The 13,546-nt window shown below is 39.8% G+C and overlaps 1 protein-coding gene across 1 annotated transcript; it reads right to left on the reverse strand.

The window, feature by feature from the left end:
* Positions 1 to 736: 736 nt before the first annotated feature.
* LOC106566220 (forkhead box protein I1c-like) lies at positions 737 to 4,870 on the reverse strand. The gene is made up of 2 exons (XM_014138059.2): positions 4,208 to 4,870; positions 737 to 1,817 (listed from the first exon to the last, which is right to left on the reverse strand). Exons 1-2 carry the CDS (start codon positions 4,788 to 4,790, stop codon positions 1,174 to 1,176), a joined length of 1,227 nt encoding a protein of 408 aa, XP_013993534.2. The 5' UTR covers positions 4,791 to 4,870; the 3' UTR covers positions 737 to 1,173.
* Between the last annotated feature and the right edge of the window lie 8,676 nt (positions 4,871 to 13,546).

The raw sequence follows: 13,546 nt of genomic DNA on the forward strand, positions 1-13,546 counted from the left end.
AATGGACTGGTCTGTCTCGGTCCTGTGAAGGCCATATGAATGGACTGGTCTGTCTCTGTCCTGTGAATGCCATATGAATGGACTGGTCTGTCTCTGTCCTGTGAAGGCCATATGAATGGACTGGTCTGTCTCTGTCCTGTGAAGGCCATATGAATGGACTGGTCTGTCTCTGTCCTGTGAAGGCCATATGAATGGACTGGTCTGTCTCTGTCCTGTGAAGGCCATATGAATGGACTGGACTGTCTCTGTCCTGTGAAGGCCATATGAATGGACTGGTCTGTCTCTGTCCTGTGAAGGCCATATGAATGGACTGGTCTGTCTCTGTCCTGTGAAGGTCATATGGATGGACTGGTCTGTCTCTGTCCTGTGAAGGCCATAATGTATGGACTGCTCTGTCTCTGTCCTGTGAAGGCCATAATGTATGGACTGCTCTGTCTCTGTCCTGTGAAGGCCATAATGTATGGACTGCTCTGTCTCTGTCCTGTGAAGGCCATAATGTATGGACTGGTCTGTCTCTGTCCTGTGAAGGCCATAATGTATGGACTGGTCTGTCTCTGTCCTGTGAAGGCCATAATGTATGGACTGCTCTGTCTCTGTCCTGTGAAGGCCATAATGTATGGACTGGTCTGTCTCTGTCCTGTGAAGGCCATATGAATGGACTGGTCTGTCTCTGTCCTGTGAAGGCCATATGAATGGACTGGTCTGTCTCTGTCCTGTGAAGGCCATATGAATGGACTGGTCTGTCTCTGTCCTGTGAAGGCCATAATGTATGGACTGCTCTGTCTCTGTCCTGTGAAGGCCATAATGTATGGACTGGTCTGTCTCTGTCCTGTGAAGGCCATATGAATGGACTGGACTGTCTCTGTCCTGTGAAGGCCATATGAATGGACTGGTCTGTCTCTGTCCTGTGAAGGCCATATGAATGGACTGGTCTGTCTCTGTCCTGTGAAAGCCATAATGTATGGACTGCTCTGTCTCTGTCCTGTGAAGGCCATAATGTATGGACTGGTCTGTCTCTGTCCTGTGAAGGCCATAATGTATGGACTGGTTGGTCAAGCCCTCTGATTTGGCTGTCCACCTAGACCTGTTGTAGCCCCTTGCTATAAGTCCGTGACTATATGCTATATGTGGCTATACGTCAGTGGCTATACGTCCGTGGCTATACGTCCGTGGCTATACGTCCGTGCCCTCTCGTGGGTATAAGATATTGTTGACACTGAAGCTGTTGTAGAAGTGGCTGTTGAACTGTCCTGCCTGTCCCCCTCCGCTGAATGTGTTGTAGTACAGTCCTCTGTTAAAGGGAGACAGACTGTCTGCTGGGTGACCGTGGCCCCCGAGGCCTGAATCTGAGACCCCCGGGCTGTGACTGTCCTGGCCTGGGCCTGGGGTGGTGGTGTGGGGTGTGTGGTTGTGGTATGGGCTGCTATGGAGGGCTGTAATGTTCCTATTGGTCAGCTCGTTGACCAGACCCAGAGAGCTAGTCTGTCTGCTGGAGGGACCAGAGGAGAGAGGAATGGAGGCCCCTAAGGGCCCGGAGCCCAGCCCGGCCATACTGCTGAAGAAGTTATTAAAACACGGAGCGCCGGACGCCAGGCCCGGGGGGGAGGAGCTCTTGTGACCCTCACTGACCACCTCCATGTCTGGGGAGGCGGGGCCGAGGAGCTGGGGGCTGTCCGTGGTCTTGGGCGGGGCTGCTCGGCCGTCCTCTGTCTTGGTGCCGTTACTGGAGTCGGAGCGACGCTTCCTCTTCCTCCTGAAGTTCCCGTTGTCAAACATCTTCTCACAGTTAGGATCCAACGTCCAGTAGTTCCCTTTACCTGGAACATAAATAATAGAAACTTTAGCATTATTATACCGTATTTATATACTAATAAGACATTATTATACAGTATTTATATACTAATAAGACATTATTATACCGTATTTATATACTCATAACACATTATAATACAGTATTTATATATTAATAAGACATTATTATACAGTATTTATATACTAATAACACATTATACAGTATTTATATGATATTAATAAGACATTATTATACAGTATTTATATACTAATAAGACATTATTATACCGTATTTATATACTAATAAGACATTATTATACAGTATTTATATACTAATAAGACATTATTATACAGTATTTATATATTAATAAGTCATTATTAATATATACACATTAGTATTATGTACATATCCAATGAAGAACTGGAGGGCGATGTGTTCATCCTAAACTTGAGAAAACTAATGCTGGGATAAAAAATATTACAGGATAAAATAAATGAGGCCCCGTAAAGAATGAAGACTTGTGAAATAATAAAGGAATAAAGCCCTATGAGCAGCAATATTCCATGTGCGGGACACTCATTCCATGTGCGGGCCAGTCATTCCATGTGCGGGCCAGTCATTCCATGTGCGAGCCAGTCATTCCATGTGCGGGCCACTCATTCCAGGTGCGGGCCAGTCATTCCATGTGCGGGCCAGTCATTCCATGTGCGGGCCACTCATTCCATGTGCGGGCCACTCATTCCATGTGCGGGCCAGTCATTCCATGTGCGGGCCAGTCATTCCATGTGCGGGCCACTCATTCCATGTGCGGGCCACTCATTCCATGTGCGGGCCACTCATTCCATGTGCGGGCCACTCATTCCATGTGCGGGCCAGTCATTCCATGTGCGGGCCAGTCATTCCATGTGCGGGCCAGTCATTTTATACGTACAAATCCACATAATGTTGTAGTAGTTTAGTATGGTGCACATTATCACACACAGTGATGTCATGCACCTAATACTCTGGATTTGGAATGATGAGGAAGCCAATGTCTAGGTAGTTACTCATTTTAACGAGTTTGGGGTTAACATTGTGTCATTCCCCAGAACATGGGTGCTCCTCTCTGCCCTTCCTGGATTACAATATCAAACCTTTTATCTATAAACTGCCATGGTAGGAAACTGAAGGCACACTCAGTATGGACATGAAGCCTCTAATAACAAGCTAACTGTTATGTTGTAATCCATCAATTTTCCTACACTAAACTTTAAACACATTTACGGTAACGTAATGTACCTTTATTTACAGTAATATGCAGGTAACTGGCTTCCAGTAAATTATCGTAAAAAGAATAGGATTTTTTTTTACAGTGTATTATAACAAACTTTTGGGGCAATCAAATATTGACCGCATAGTCCTAATCTAATCTACATAATAATATATATTCTAATCTGTAGAATGACCTCATAGTTCTTATCTAATCTGTAGAATAATATATATATATATATATATATATATACATACTTTACACGTGTTTACATATATATATATATTCTAATCTATAGAATGACCACATAGATCTAATCTAAACTCTAGAATAACGTATATATATATATATATATACTTGTACACGTATTTATTTATATATAAATATATATATATATATATATATATATTCTAATCTATAGAATGACCACATAGTTCTAATCTAATCTCTAGAATAATATAGATTCTAATCTCTAAAATGAGCTCATAGTTCTAATCTAAACTCTAGAATAATATAGATTCTAATCTCTAAAATGAGCTCATAGTTCTAATCTAAACTCTACAATAATATAGATTCTAATCTGTAAAATGAGCTCATAGTTCTTTCTATGTCCCACGCTAAAGAAGCAAAGGCCACTCAATATATTATCTATATGATATTTGACTCAACTCAAGTCTATGGGACACTGCTGATAACAATTCCTAGATTTAATATGCACTACATATGCACTATGATAAGCATTCTAGTCTTCAAAATAAAGTAACGAAATGAAATGATAAAATGATCAATTATCAGCATGTGTTTGTTTGGATGAGCCTTTATTTAATGGGACTGATTTGGACAGGATAGTCTGCTGCCAACCCTTAGCGGGAGCTGATGATAACGGAATGAGTTAATTCAACCTAGTTTGTTTTCCCTTTGAAAAGCAGATGTGGGAGCTTCCGCTCGGCCTCCTCCGTTAGTTTAGCCTGCTACAGGCCTTCACCAATTTGTTCAATCGGTTTTAGGCCCAGACTTTTAACACGTGTTTTTATAGGATTTCTAAGCGACAGCTGAATCACATTGCCTACCTGAGTAATTAAACACACACATATATATATATATATATATATGTACACATGTCCCTAGATGTTATTGAAATAGAATAGAACAGGATAGGATAATACCTGGGTCGTCCTCGTCGCGGGGGACCTTTTTAAAACAGTCGTTGAGTGACAGGTTGTGTCGGATAGAGTTCTGCCACCCCGCCTTGCTCTTCTTGTAGAAAGGGAAGTTATCAGCGACGTACTGGTAGATCTGACTCAGGGTCAACTTCTTCTCATGTGCGTTCTGGATCGCCATGGCGATGAGCGCAGAGTAAGAGTATGGAGGACGGACCAGTTTTAACAACTCTTCCTGACTGGCGATGGACAGCCAACCCAGGTCCGGACCCCCGAACCCGGGAGAGTTGGTAAGGAACTGCCGCTGGGTACCGTAGGAAGGTGGCATAAAGGATGCGGTGTTGTTTCCGTGCAGGTAAGGGGTGGAGGAGTTCACGGGGGGCCCGTTCAGCCACAGGGATGACGCGTAATCTCCCAGGCCGTATCCAGACGGTCTCTGTGCGCTCTGGAGCCCAGGCTGGTGGTACATGCTGAAGTTATCGCAGTAGACTGCCATCTCCGGCGGCTCCTGGGTGCTCTTGGGCTGGGGGTGGAGAGAGCTTGCTGTTGGAGAGGAGATGTGGTGGACTGATGGGTCGATGGAGTTCATGCTCCGCTCGGGAGGACAACCCCAACCGAATTAAAACACAACAGTAACGACTCAAACGGACGAGCTGATTCCAAGCGCGCAACGTCAGCAACAAGTGCCAGAATCCAAAATCTGAGTTTTAATTTTATAACTTCAGACCGACAGTTTGTCATCCAGACACCAGATCATCTGTAACAGCCAATAGACACTGACTAACTGGTTGGGGGAGTGGCCATAGAACTTGGATCAGAATTGACAGACAGAGAGAGAGGTGTGAAGGAGAATAACTTCTCTCTGTTTCATACAAACTGCAACATGAAACCCGACAGAGAGTGTTTACTTCAAATGGAATATTAATACACAATTGAGTTTGTGAATTATTCAAATTTGCACCAGTAGATAAGTCTAATATAAAAAATACTTCCCACTTCCCCTACTGTTCCCCAAAGGCTTTTAATATATCATATATTTTTTTAATTATTGTTGTTATAATTACTACCATTAAATAATATCATTATTATAATATACATTTACATATTAATAGTTTCTAATTATATGTATTCAATGCTGGTAAATTAGCTTTTTTAGGGTTGGGGTGGGAGTAAATGAGAGATTAAAGGGCCTATCTAATAAATATATAAGGTAACATATCTCTGACTAAATCCTGATTATATTATAATATAAGGTAACATATCTCTGACTAAATCCTGATTATATTATAATATAAGGTAAATGACTAAATCCTGATTATATTATAATATAAGGTAGCATATCTCTGACTAAATCCTGATTATATTATAATATAAGGTAACATATCTCTGACTAAATCCTGATTATATTATAATATAAGGTAACATATCTCTGACTAAATCCTGATTATATTATAATATAAGGTAACATATCTCTGACTAAATCCTGATTATATTATAATATAAGGTAAATGACTAAATCCTGATTATATTATAATATAAGGTAGCATATCTCTGACTAAATCCTGATTATATTATAATATAAGGTAACATATCTCTGACTAAATCCTGATTATATTATAATATAAGGTAGCATATCTCTGACTAAATCCTGATTATATTATAATATAAGGTAACATATCTCTGACTAAATCCTGATTATATTATAATATAAGGTAAATGACTAAATCCTGATTATATTATAATATAAGGTAGCAATCTCTGACTAAATCCTGATTATATTATAATATAAGGTAGCATATCTCTGACTAAATCCTGATTATATTATAATATAAGGTAGCATATCTCTGACTAAATCCTGATTATATTATAATATAAGGTAACATATCTCTGACTAAATCCTGATTATATTATAATATAAGGTAACATATCTCTGACTAAATCCTGATTATATTATAATATAAGGTAGCATATCTCTGACTAAATCCTGATTATATTATAATATAAGGTAACATATCTCTGACTAAATCCTGATTATATTATAATATAAGGTAGCATATCTCTGACTAAATCCTGATTATATTATAATATAAGGTAACATATTTGACTAAATCCTGATTATATTATAATATAAGGTAGCATATTCTGACTAAATCCTGATTATATTATAATATAAGGTAGCATATCTCTGACTAAATCCTGATTATATTATAATATAAGGTAACATATCTCTGACTAAATCCTGATTATATTATAATATAAGGTAGCATATCTCTGACTAAATCCTGATTATATTATAATATAAGGTAGCATATCTCTGACTAAATCCTGATTATATTATAATATAAGGTAACATATCTCTGACTAAATCCTGATTATATTATAATATAAGGTAACATATCTCTGACTAAATCCTGATTATATTATAATATAAGGTAGCATATCTCTGTCTAAATCCTGATTATATTATAATATAAGGTAAATGACTAAATCCTGATTATATTATAATATAAGGTAAATGACTAAATCCTGATTATATTATAATATAAGGTAGCATATCTCTGACTAAATCCTGATTATATTATAATATAAGGTAGCATATCTCTGACTAAATCCTGATTATATTATAATATAAGGTAACATATCTCTGACTAAATCCTGATTATATTATAATATAAGGTAGCATATCTCTGACTAAATCCTGATTATATTATAATATAAGGTAGCATATCTCTGACTAAATCCTGATTATATTATAATATAAGGTAGCATATCTCTGACTAAATCCTGATTATTGTTATACATAATATTATAATTGTCATCTTTATTATTAGCAGTAGTAGTATTGTTAACAGCAGAAGCCTAGAATTCCCATTAGAGCTATTATAATGAGTAGCCTACTAGTACTAATCCCATACATTATTATATTAATTCACTGGGCTTATGACAATAACCATATAATAATAATAATAATATATATTTATATTAATCCAAATATTTCTTATTTCATTATTCAGTTAGATTTGCTTTAAGTGTGTGTGTGTGTGTGTGTGTGTGTGTGTGTGTGTGTGTGTGTGTGTGTGTGTGTGTGTGTGTGTGTGTGTGTGTGTGTGGCCTAAACTAAGACCTGTGGGTGCATAATGGTATCAGCCTGTAGCCTCAGACTATCTATAAAATGTGAAAATACTTTAAATCAGATTTTATTGAATAAATGTCAAATGTGCCCAACCTTAATAAAGCAGACTTCTAAACGGATAAGACAGAATAAACAATGTGGCCACATTCCTGTATCAATTGAGTAAAAAACCCTCATCAATCATAAACTAATAATCCAAACATTGGAATACAACAACAAAAAACTGTTGGTGTCGTGTAGCTCTTGTCCCGTTTCTAAAATAGCTTTTCTTCTTGTATAACAAGATCACATGAACAACTATGTGATGATCGATCAGCATGTTCATATAGATGAGCTAATGACGCCCGTCCATCAGACAAGGTTCAGGTTTGGACTCAACTCACAGCAACTCACAGCGAATGCAATTAAAAAAAAAGCCAAACATTAAAGTTGGAAAAATGTTAGGTTCATAGAACTGCCCTACAAGCTCAGACTATTTTTGTATCCCGCAATTTATAATATTGGCAAAGAATATTGGCCATTTATCATTTCTTTAATCAATCATTTGTCGTTTACGTTTTAGAACGCTGCAAGTTATACATGTCCCAAACTCTTCTGATGGAGTCCTACACCATCCGTGGGGCTGTAGCGCCCTCTGCTGTCGACAGACTGATATTGGAGAAAGGCGACAGCGACGCACTGCACAGATTAACCAAACGACAGCACCTTGAGTTTTCTCTCCCCTCCGCAACCAACACATCCTGCAGTGTACGTTATAGCCACACGATGGCGACAAACGTCTGTGTTCCACTGGAGGAATTCATGAAACATGAAATGAGATGAAAATGCTGCAAGAGAAAGGATAAGCCCCTTTTTTTCCATTTTTGCCAAAAATGACATACCCAAATCTAACTGCCTGTAGCTCAGGCCCTGAAGCAAGGATATGCATATTCCTGGTACCATTTGAAAGAAAACACTTTGAAGTTTATGGAAATGTGAAAGGAATGTGCATCTGGTCAAATATAATAGAAAGAAAAAAAAACACGTTCTTTTGTATTTTTTTTGTACCATCATCTTTGAAATGCAAGAGAAAGGCCATAATGTATTATTCCAGCCCAGGTGCAATTTAGATTTTGGCCACTAGATGATATCAGTGTATATGAGACTATTTTATAAAACACTGAAGTGAGTGTGATATTCCTGGTAACAGGAAATAGTTTTCATCTCTCCTTAAATGACATTTTTGGGGGAAAAAAGCCAACTCGGCTCCTTCACTCATTGAATCAGATGCTCATTCATCACAAAGCCCACTGATATTGCCAACTACTTGAATGACTTTTTCATTGGCAAGATAAACAAACTTAGGGATGACATGCCAGCAACAAACTCTGACACTACACATCCAAGTATATGGGACCAAATTACAAAGACAAGAATTGCACTTTTGAATTCCATAAAGTCAGTGTGGAAGAGGTGAAAACAATTATTGTTGTCTATCAACAATAACAAGACACCAGGGTCTGACAATCTGGATGGAAAATTACTGAGGATAATAGTGGACGATATTGCCACTCCTATTTGCCACATCTTCAATTTAAGCCTATTAGAGTGCGTGTGCCCTCAGGCCTGGAGGGAAGCTAAAGTCATTGTTTACTGGCTCAAATAGCCGACCAATCAGCCTGTTACCAACCCTTAGTAAACTTCTGGAAAAAAATGTGTTTTGACCAGATACAATGATTTTTCACAGTAAACAAATTGACAACAGAATTTTCAGCAATCTTATAGGGAAGGACACTCAACAAGCACAGCACTTACACAAATGACTGGTGATTGGCTGAGAGAAATTGTTGATAAAAAGATTGTGGGAGCTGTTTTGTTAGACTTCAGTGCGGCTTTTGACATCATCGATCATAGTCTGCTGATAGAAAGACGTATGTGTTATGAATTTACACCCCGTTATAATGTGGATAAAGAGTTACTTGTATATGGATGACTCAACACTATACACATCAGCTACTACAGCGACTGAAATGGCTGCAACACTCAACAAAGAGCTGCAGTTAGTTTCAGAGTGGGTGGCAACGAATAAGTTAGTGTCACGACTTCCGCCGAAGTCGGGTCCACCTTTCATTTTCCATTTGTTTTGTCTTGTTTTCCCACACACCTGGTTTACATTTCCCTCATTACTTGTCGTGTATTTAACCCTCTGTTCCCCTCGACAGATTAAAAAAAGGAAGAGATCATACCATTTGTGAGGACCGCTGCTCTTGGATTGGAGTATAATACCTTAACCCACTTGATAAATCCAGGGCCAAAGCCAAACTTCTCCAGGTTATATGTCAAAAAGCCCCACTCCACCCTATCGAATACCTTCTCTGCATCTAGGGAAAGGGCTGCCACCTGAGTATCCTCTTTTTGACTCAGCCACATGAGGTGAAGCAAATGTCTAAGATTGTATGTGGAGGTTCTACTTTTTAATATGAGGTAAAATCTTCTCCAGCCTCATGGCTAGTACTTTGGAGAGCACCTTGCAATCACCTCCAATTAAATCTATGGTCCGAAGCCTCCAGTGATGATCCATGGCACAAAGCCTCCAGTGATGATCCATGGCCCGGAGCCTGTAGGGATGATCCATGGCGTGGAGCCTGCAGCGATGGTCCCCAGTCCGGAACCTCCTGAGACGGCCTACGGTCCTGAACCTCCAGCGACGTTCCCCGGTCCGGAGCCTTCGGCGACGTTGCCCAGTCCGGAGCCTCCGGCAGCGGTCCATGGTCCGGTAATACAAAAGCGGAGGGATCAGCGGGCAGAGCAGGGGCTACGCCCCGAACCGGAGCCGCCGCCATGAGTAGATGCCCACCCGGACCCTCCCCTATAGGTTCAGGTTTGCGGCCGGGAGTCCGCACCTTTGGGGGGGGGTACTGTCACGCCCTGACCTTAGAGAGACGTTTTATTTCCCTCTAGTTTGGTTAGGTCAGGGTGTGATATGGGGTGGGCATTCTAGGTTGTTGTATTTCTATGTTCCATTCTATGTTTTCTATTTCTTTGTGTTTAGCCGAGTGTGGTTCCTAATCAGAGGCAGCTGTCTATCGTTGTCTCTGATTGGGAATCATATTTAGGCAGCCCTTTTCCCCTCCTTCAGTTGTGGGATCTTGTTTTTGTACAGCTCAGTAAAGCCTGCAGAACGTGACGTTCGTTTTCCGTTATATTGATTTTGTGTTCTGAGTTACAATAAATATAAATATGAGCACTTTCCACGCTGCACCTTGGTCTCCTTCACCTTACGAAAACCGTCACAACAGGAGCATCCAACTGGGACGCCGTCTAATCCTGGTGACTTTCCAGACTTCATTGAGGTGATGGCTGTTCTTAAATCAGATCCTTGTATAGGAGCATCTACCTGGAAAGCCATTTAATACTGGTGACTTCCCACAATTTGTTGAGGTGATGACTGTTCTTATCTCAGATTCTAGTATAGGAGCATCCAACTGGGAAGCCGTCTAATCCTGGTGAATGCTGCTCTTATCTCAGATTCTAGTATAGGAGCATCCACATCCTGTATTTGGCCCTCGGAAGCTCTATCTTATAAAGAATGGCGTTACATTTAGTTGGGTCTCAGTAACATTCAGACTTATAAAGAGCTGAATGAAAGTCACAAGACACATTGCTAATATCTTTTGTACCAGTCATTACCTCCCACTTCCATTTTTGATAGCAGTTATTATGAAACTGGCTTCTTTTTGTTTAAATTGTCTAGCCAATAATTTACCAAAAACATTCACCACATTCATCAGTTTGTCGTCATCCTTTTTGTTATAGATCTCTTGTAATTGGAACTTCAGATCACAGACTTGTTTCGACAGTGACTCAGTATTTCTTTTGAATAACTATTTCTCCAGCTCTTTGATTTGAGACTCCAGCTTTTCAACTCTCTCTATCTTCCTTTTTCTTTCTACTGGTCTGTGCTATTATTTTGCCCCTGACATAAACTTTGGTCCTCCCATACTGTACTCAATTTGTCAGTGGAACGAATGTTTGTTTGCAACAAAAAAAAACTTGAGCTCTTCATTCAGGTGAAATGTTTTGTCTTGGAATAAGGACGTATTCATCCTCCATCTAACGCTTTCCTCAGCCATATCAGCCTCCACTGCTATACATAATCCCACTGTTGTGTGATCAGTCAAATCAATAACCCCTATTTTACTATCTATCACATCTTTAGTCATACTCTTGGAAATTAGGAAGTAATTTATCCTGGAATGAGATTTATGGTTATGCGAATAAAACGTATATTCCTTCTCTCTAGGATTGACAAGCCTCCATATATCTACCAGACCCAGATCCCTCATTAATAGGTGTGTCGCTGCTCTGTCCCTTGGTACAGTTTTAGAATTACTAGTTTTATCAAGTATACCATCTTGAACCTGGTTAATTTAGGGCTAGGCGTCCCGCCTGCGGGACACCTGTCGATAACTTCCTGTGAAATTGGAGGGAGCGCAATTCAAATAAACAGTCATAACAATTATGGATTTTAAACATTTAGGTACATACAACTGTCTTATATCGGTTAAAAGTTTACATGCTTGTTCATCTAACTGCATTGTCCGATTTACAACAGGCTTTACAGTGAAAGCATGCCATGAGATTGTTTGAGGACGGCGCCCTACATCAACATATTTTTCCACCGGCACAGGCTTCATAAAATCACAAACAGCGATTAAATATTCACTTACTTTTTGAAAATCTTCCTCTGATTTGCAATCCAAAGGGTCCCAGCTACAACATGTATGGTCGTTTTGTTAGATAAAATCCTTCTTTATATCCCAAAAAGTCTGTTTAGTTGGCGCCATCGATTTGAGTTCAACATGCAGAGAAAGGAATCCAAAAAGCTACTGCTAAACTTTGTTAAAACAAGTCAACCTACGTTTCTATTCAAACCTCAGGTACCCTAAAATGTGATTAAACTATAATATTTCATACGGAAAGAAGTATGTTCAATAGAAAAGTAAAATTAGCAAGTGCGCATCCTCTTCGTCACGCGCCCACAGACTGATTTCCAACTGTGACTCCCTGTACCAAAACTCAAACTTCTTCCTCGTTTTGGAAGAAACAAGCCTGAAACCTTGAACAAAGACTGTTGACATCTAGTGGAAGCCATAGGAATTGCAATCTGGGAGCTGGAATTGCATAGGACCCATAGCTTTCCATTGAAAGAGAATGGGCTCTCCAAAAAAAATATTCCGGTTGGTTTTTCTTTGGATTTTCTCCTACCATATCAATTGTGTTATAGTTTTCTATCCAATGGTACCAATTATATGCATATCCTGGCTTCTGGGCCTGAGTAACAGGCAGTTTACTTTGGGCATGTCAGTCAGGCGGAAATTCTGAAAAAAGGACCCTAGCCCTAACAAGTTTTTAAAGCCCTCCCTTACTCGGTCCGCGAGAGACTACAAGTGGTCACCCTAGTCCCAAGCCCCTCCCCCAATCCCCTCCCCTTCTCAATTTAGCCATCTACTTGAAAATATACAGCACACCTTAGTAAAATATTAAAGGGAATATGAAAGAGTGCCTTCCACTTATTTAACCAGCATATAGCTAACAATACTTGTATTCACCCACCAATTGGCAATAAGTAAAAAGAGTAGAGAATAAAAATAAACAAAACTGAAATTAAGGAAAGGGAAACCATATAAAATCAGATCAATCAACCTGTTGGGGCTAGGGGGCAGTATTGACACGGCTGGATAAAAAACGTACCCGATTTAATCTGGTTACTACTCCTGCCCAGTAACTAGAATATGCATATAATTATTGGCTTTGGATAGAAAACACTCCAAAGTTTCTAAAACTGTTTGAATGGTGTCTGTGAGTATAACAGAACTCAAATGGCAGGTCAAAACCTGAGAAGATTCCAAACAGGAAGTACCCTGTCTGACCATTTCTTGGCCTTCTTTGCCATCTCTATCCATTACAAAGGATCTCTGCTGTTACGTGACACTTCCTACGGCTGCCATGGGCTCTCAGAAGGCGGCAAAAAGCTGAATCGTGGCTTTGCAGGCTCTGGCTGAAAAAAAAGTAGCGCGTTTGGGTAGTGGCTGGTTACAGTACTGTGAGACTCAGGCTCGTGCCCGCGTCGACCGAAAGCTTTGTTTTCTTTCCTCTGTTTAGCTAAATGGAGATTCCCGGTCGGAATATTATCGCTTTTTTACGAGAAAAATGGCATAAAAATGGATTTT

This window comes from Salmo salar, chromosome ssa01 (assembly GCF_905237065.1).
Source record: "Salmo salar chromosome ssa01, Ssal_v3.1, whole genome shotgun sequence".
NCBI classification, from domain to species: Eukaryota; Metazoa; Chordata; class Actinopteri; order Salmoniformes; family Salmonidae; genus Salmo; species Salmo salar.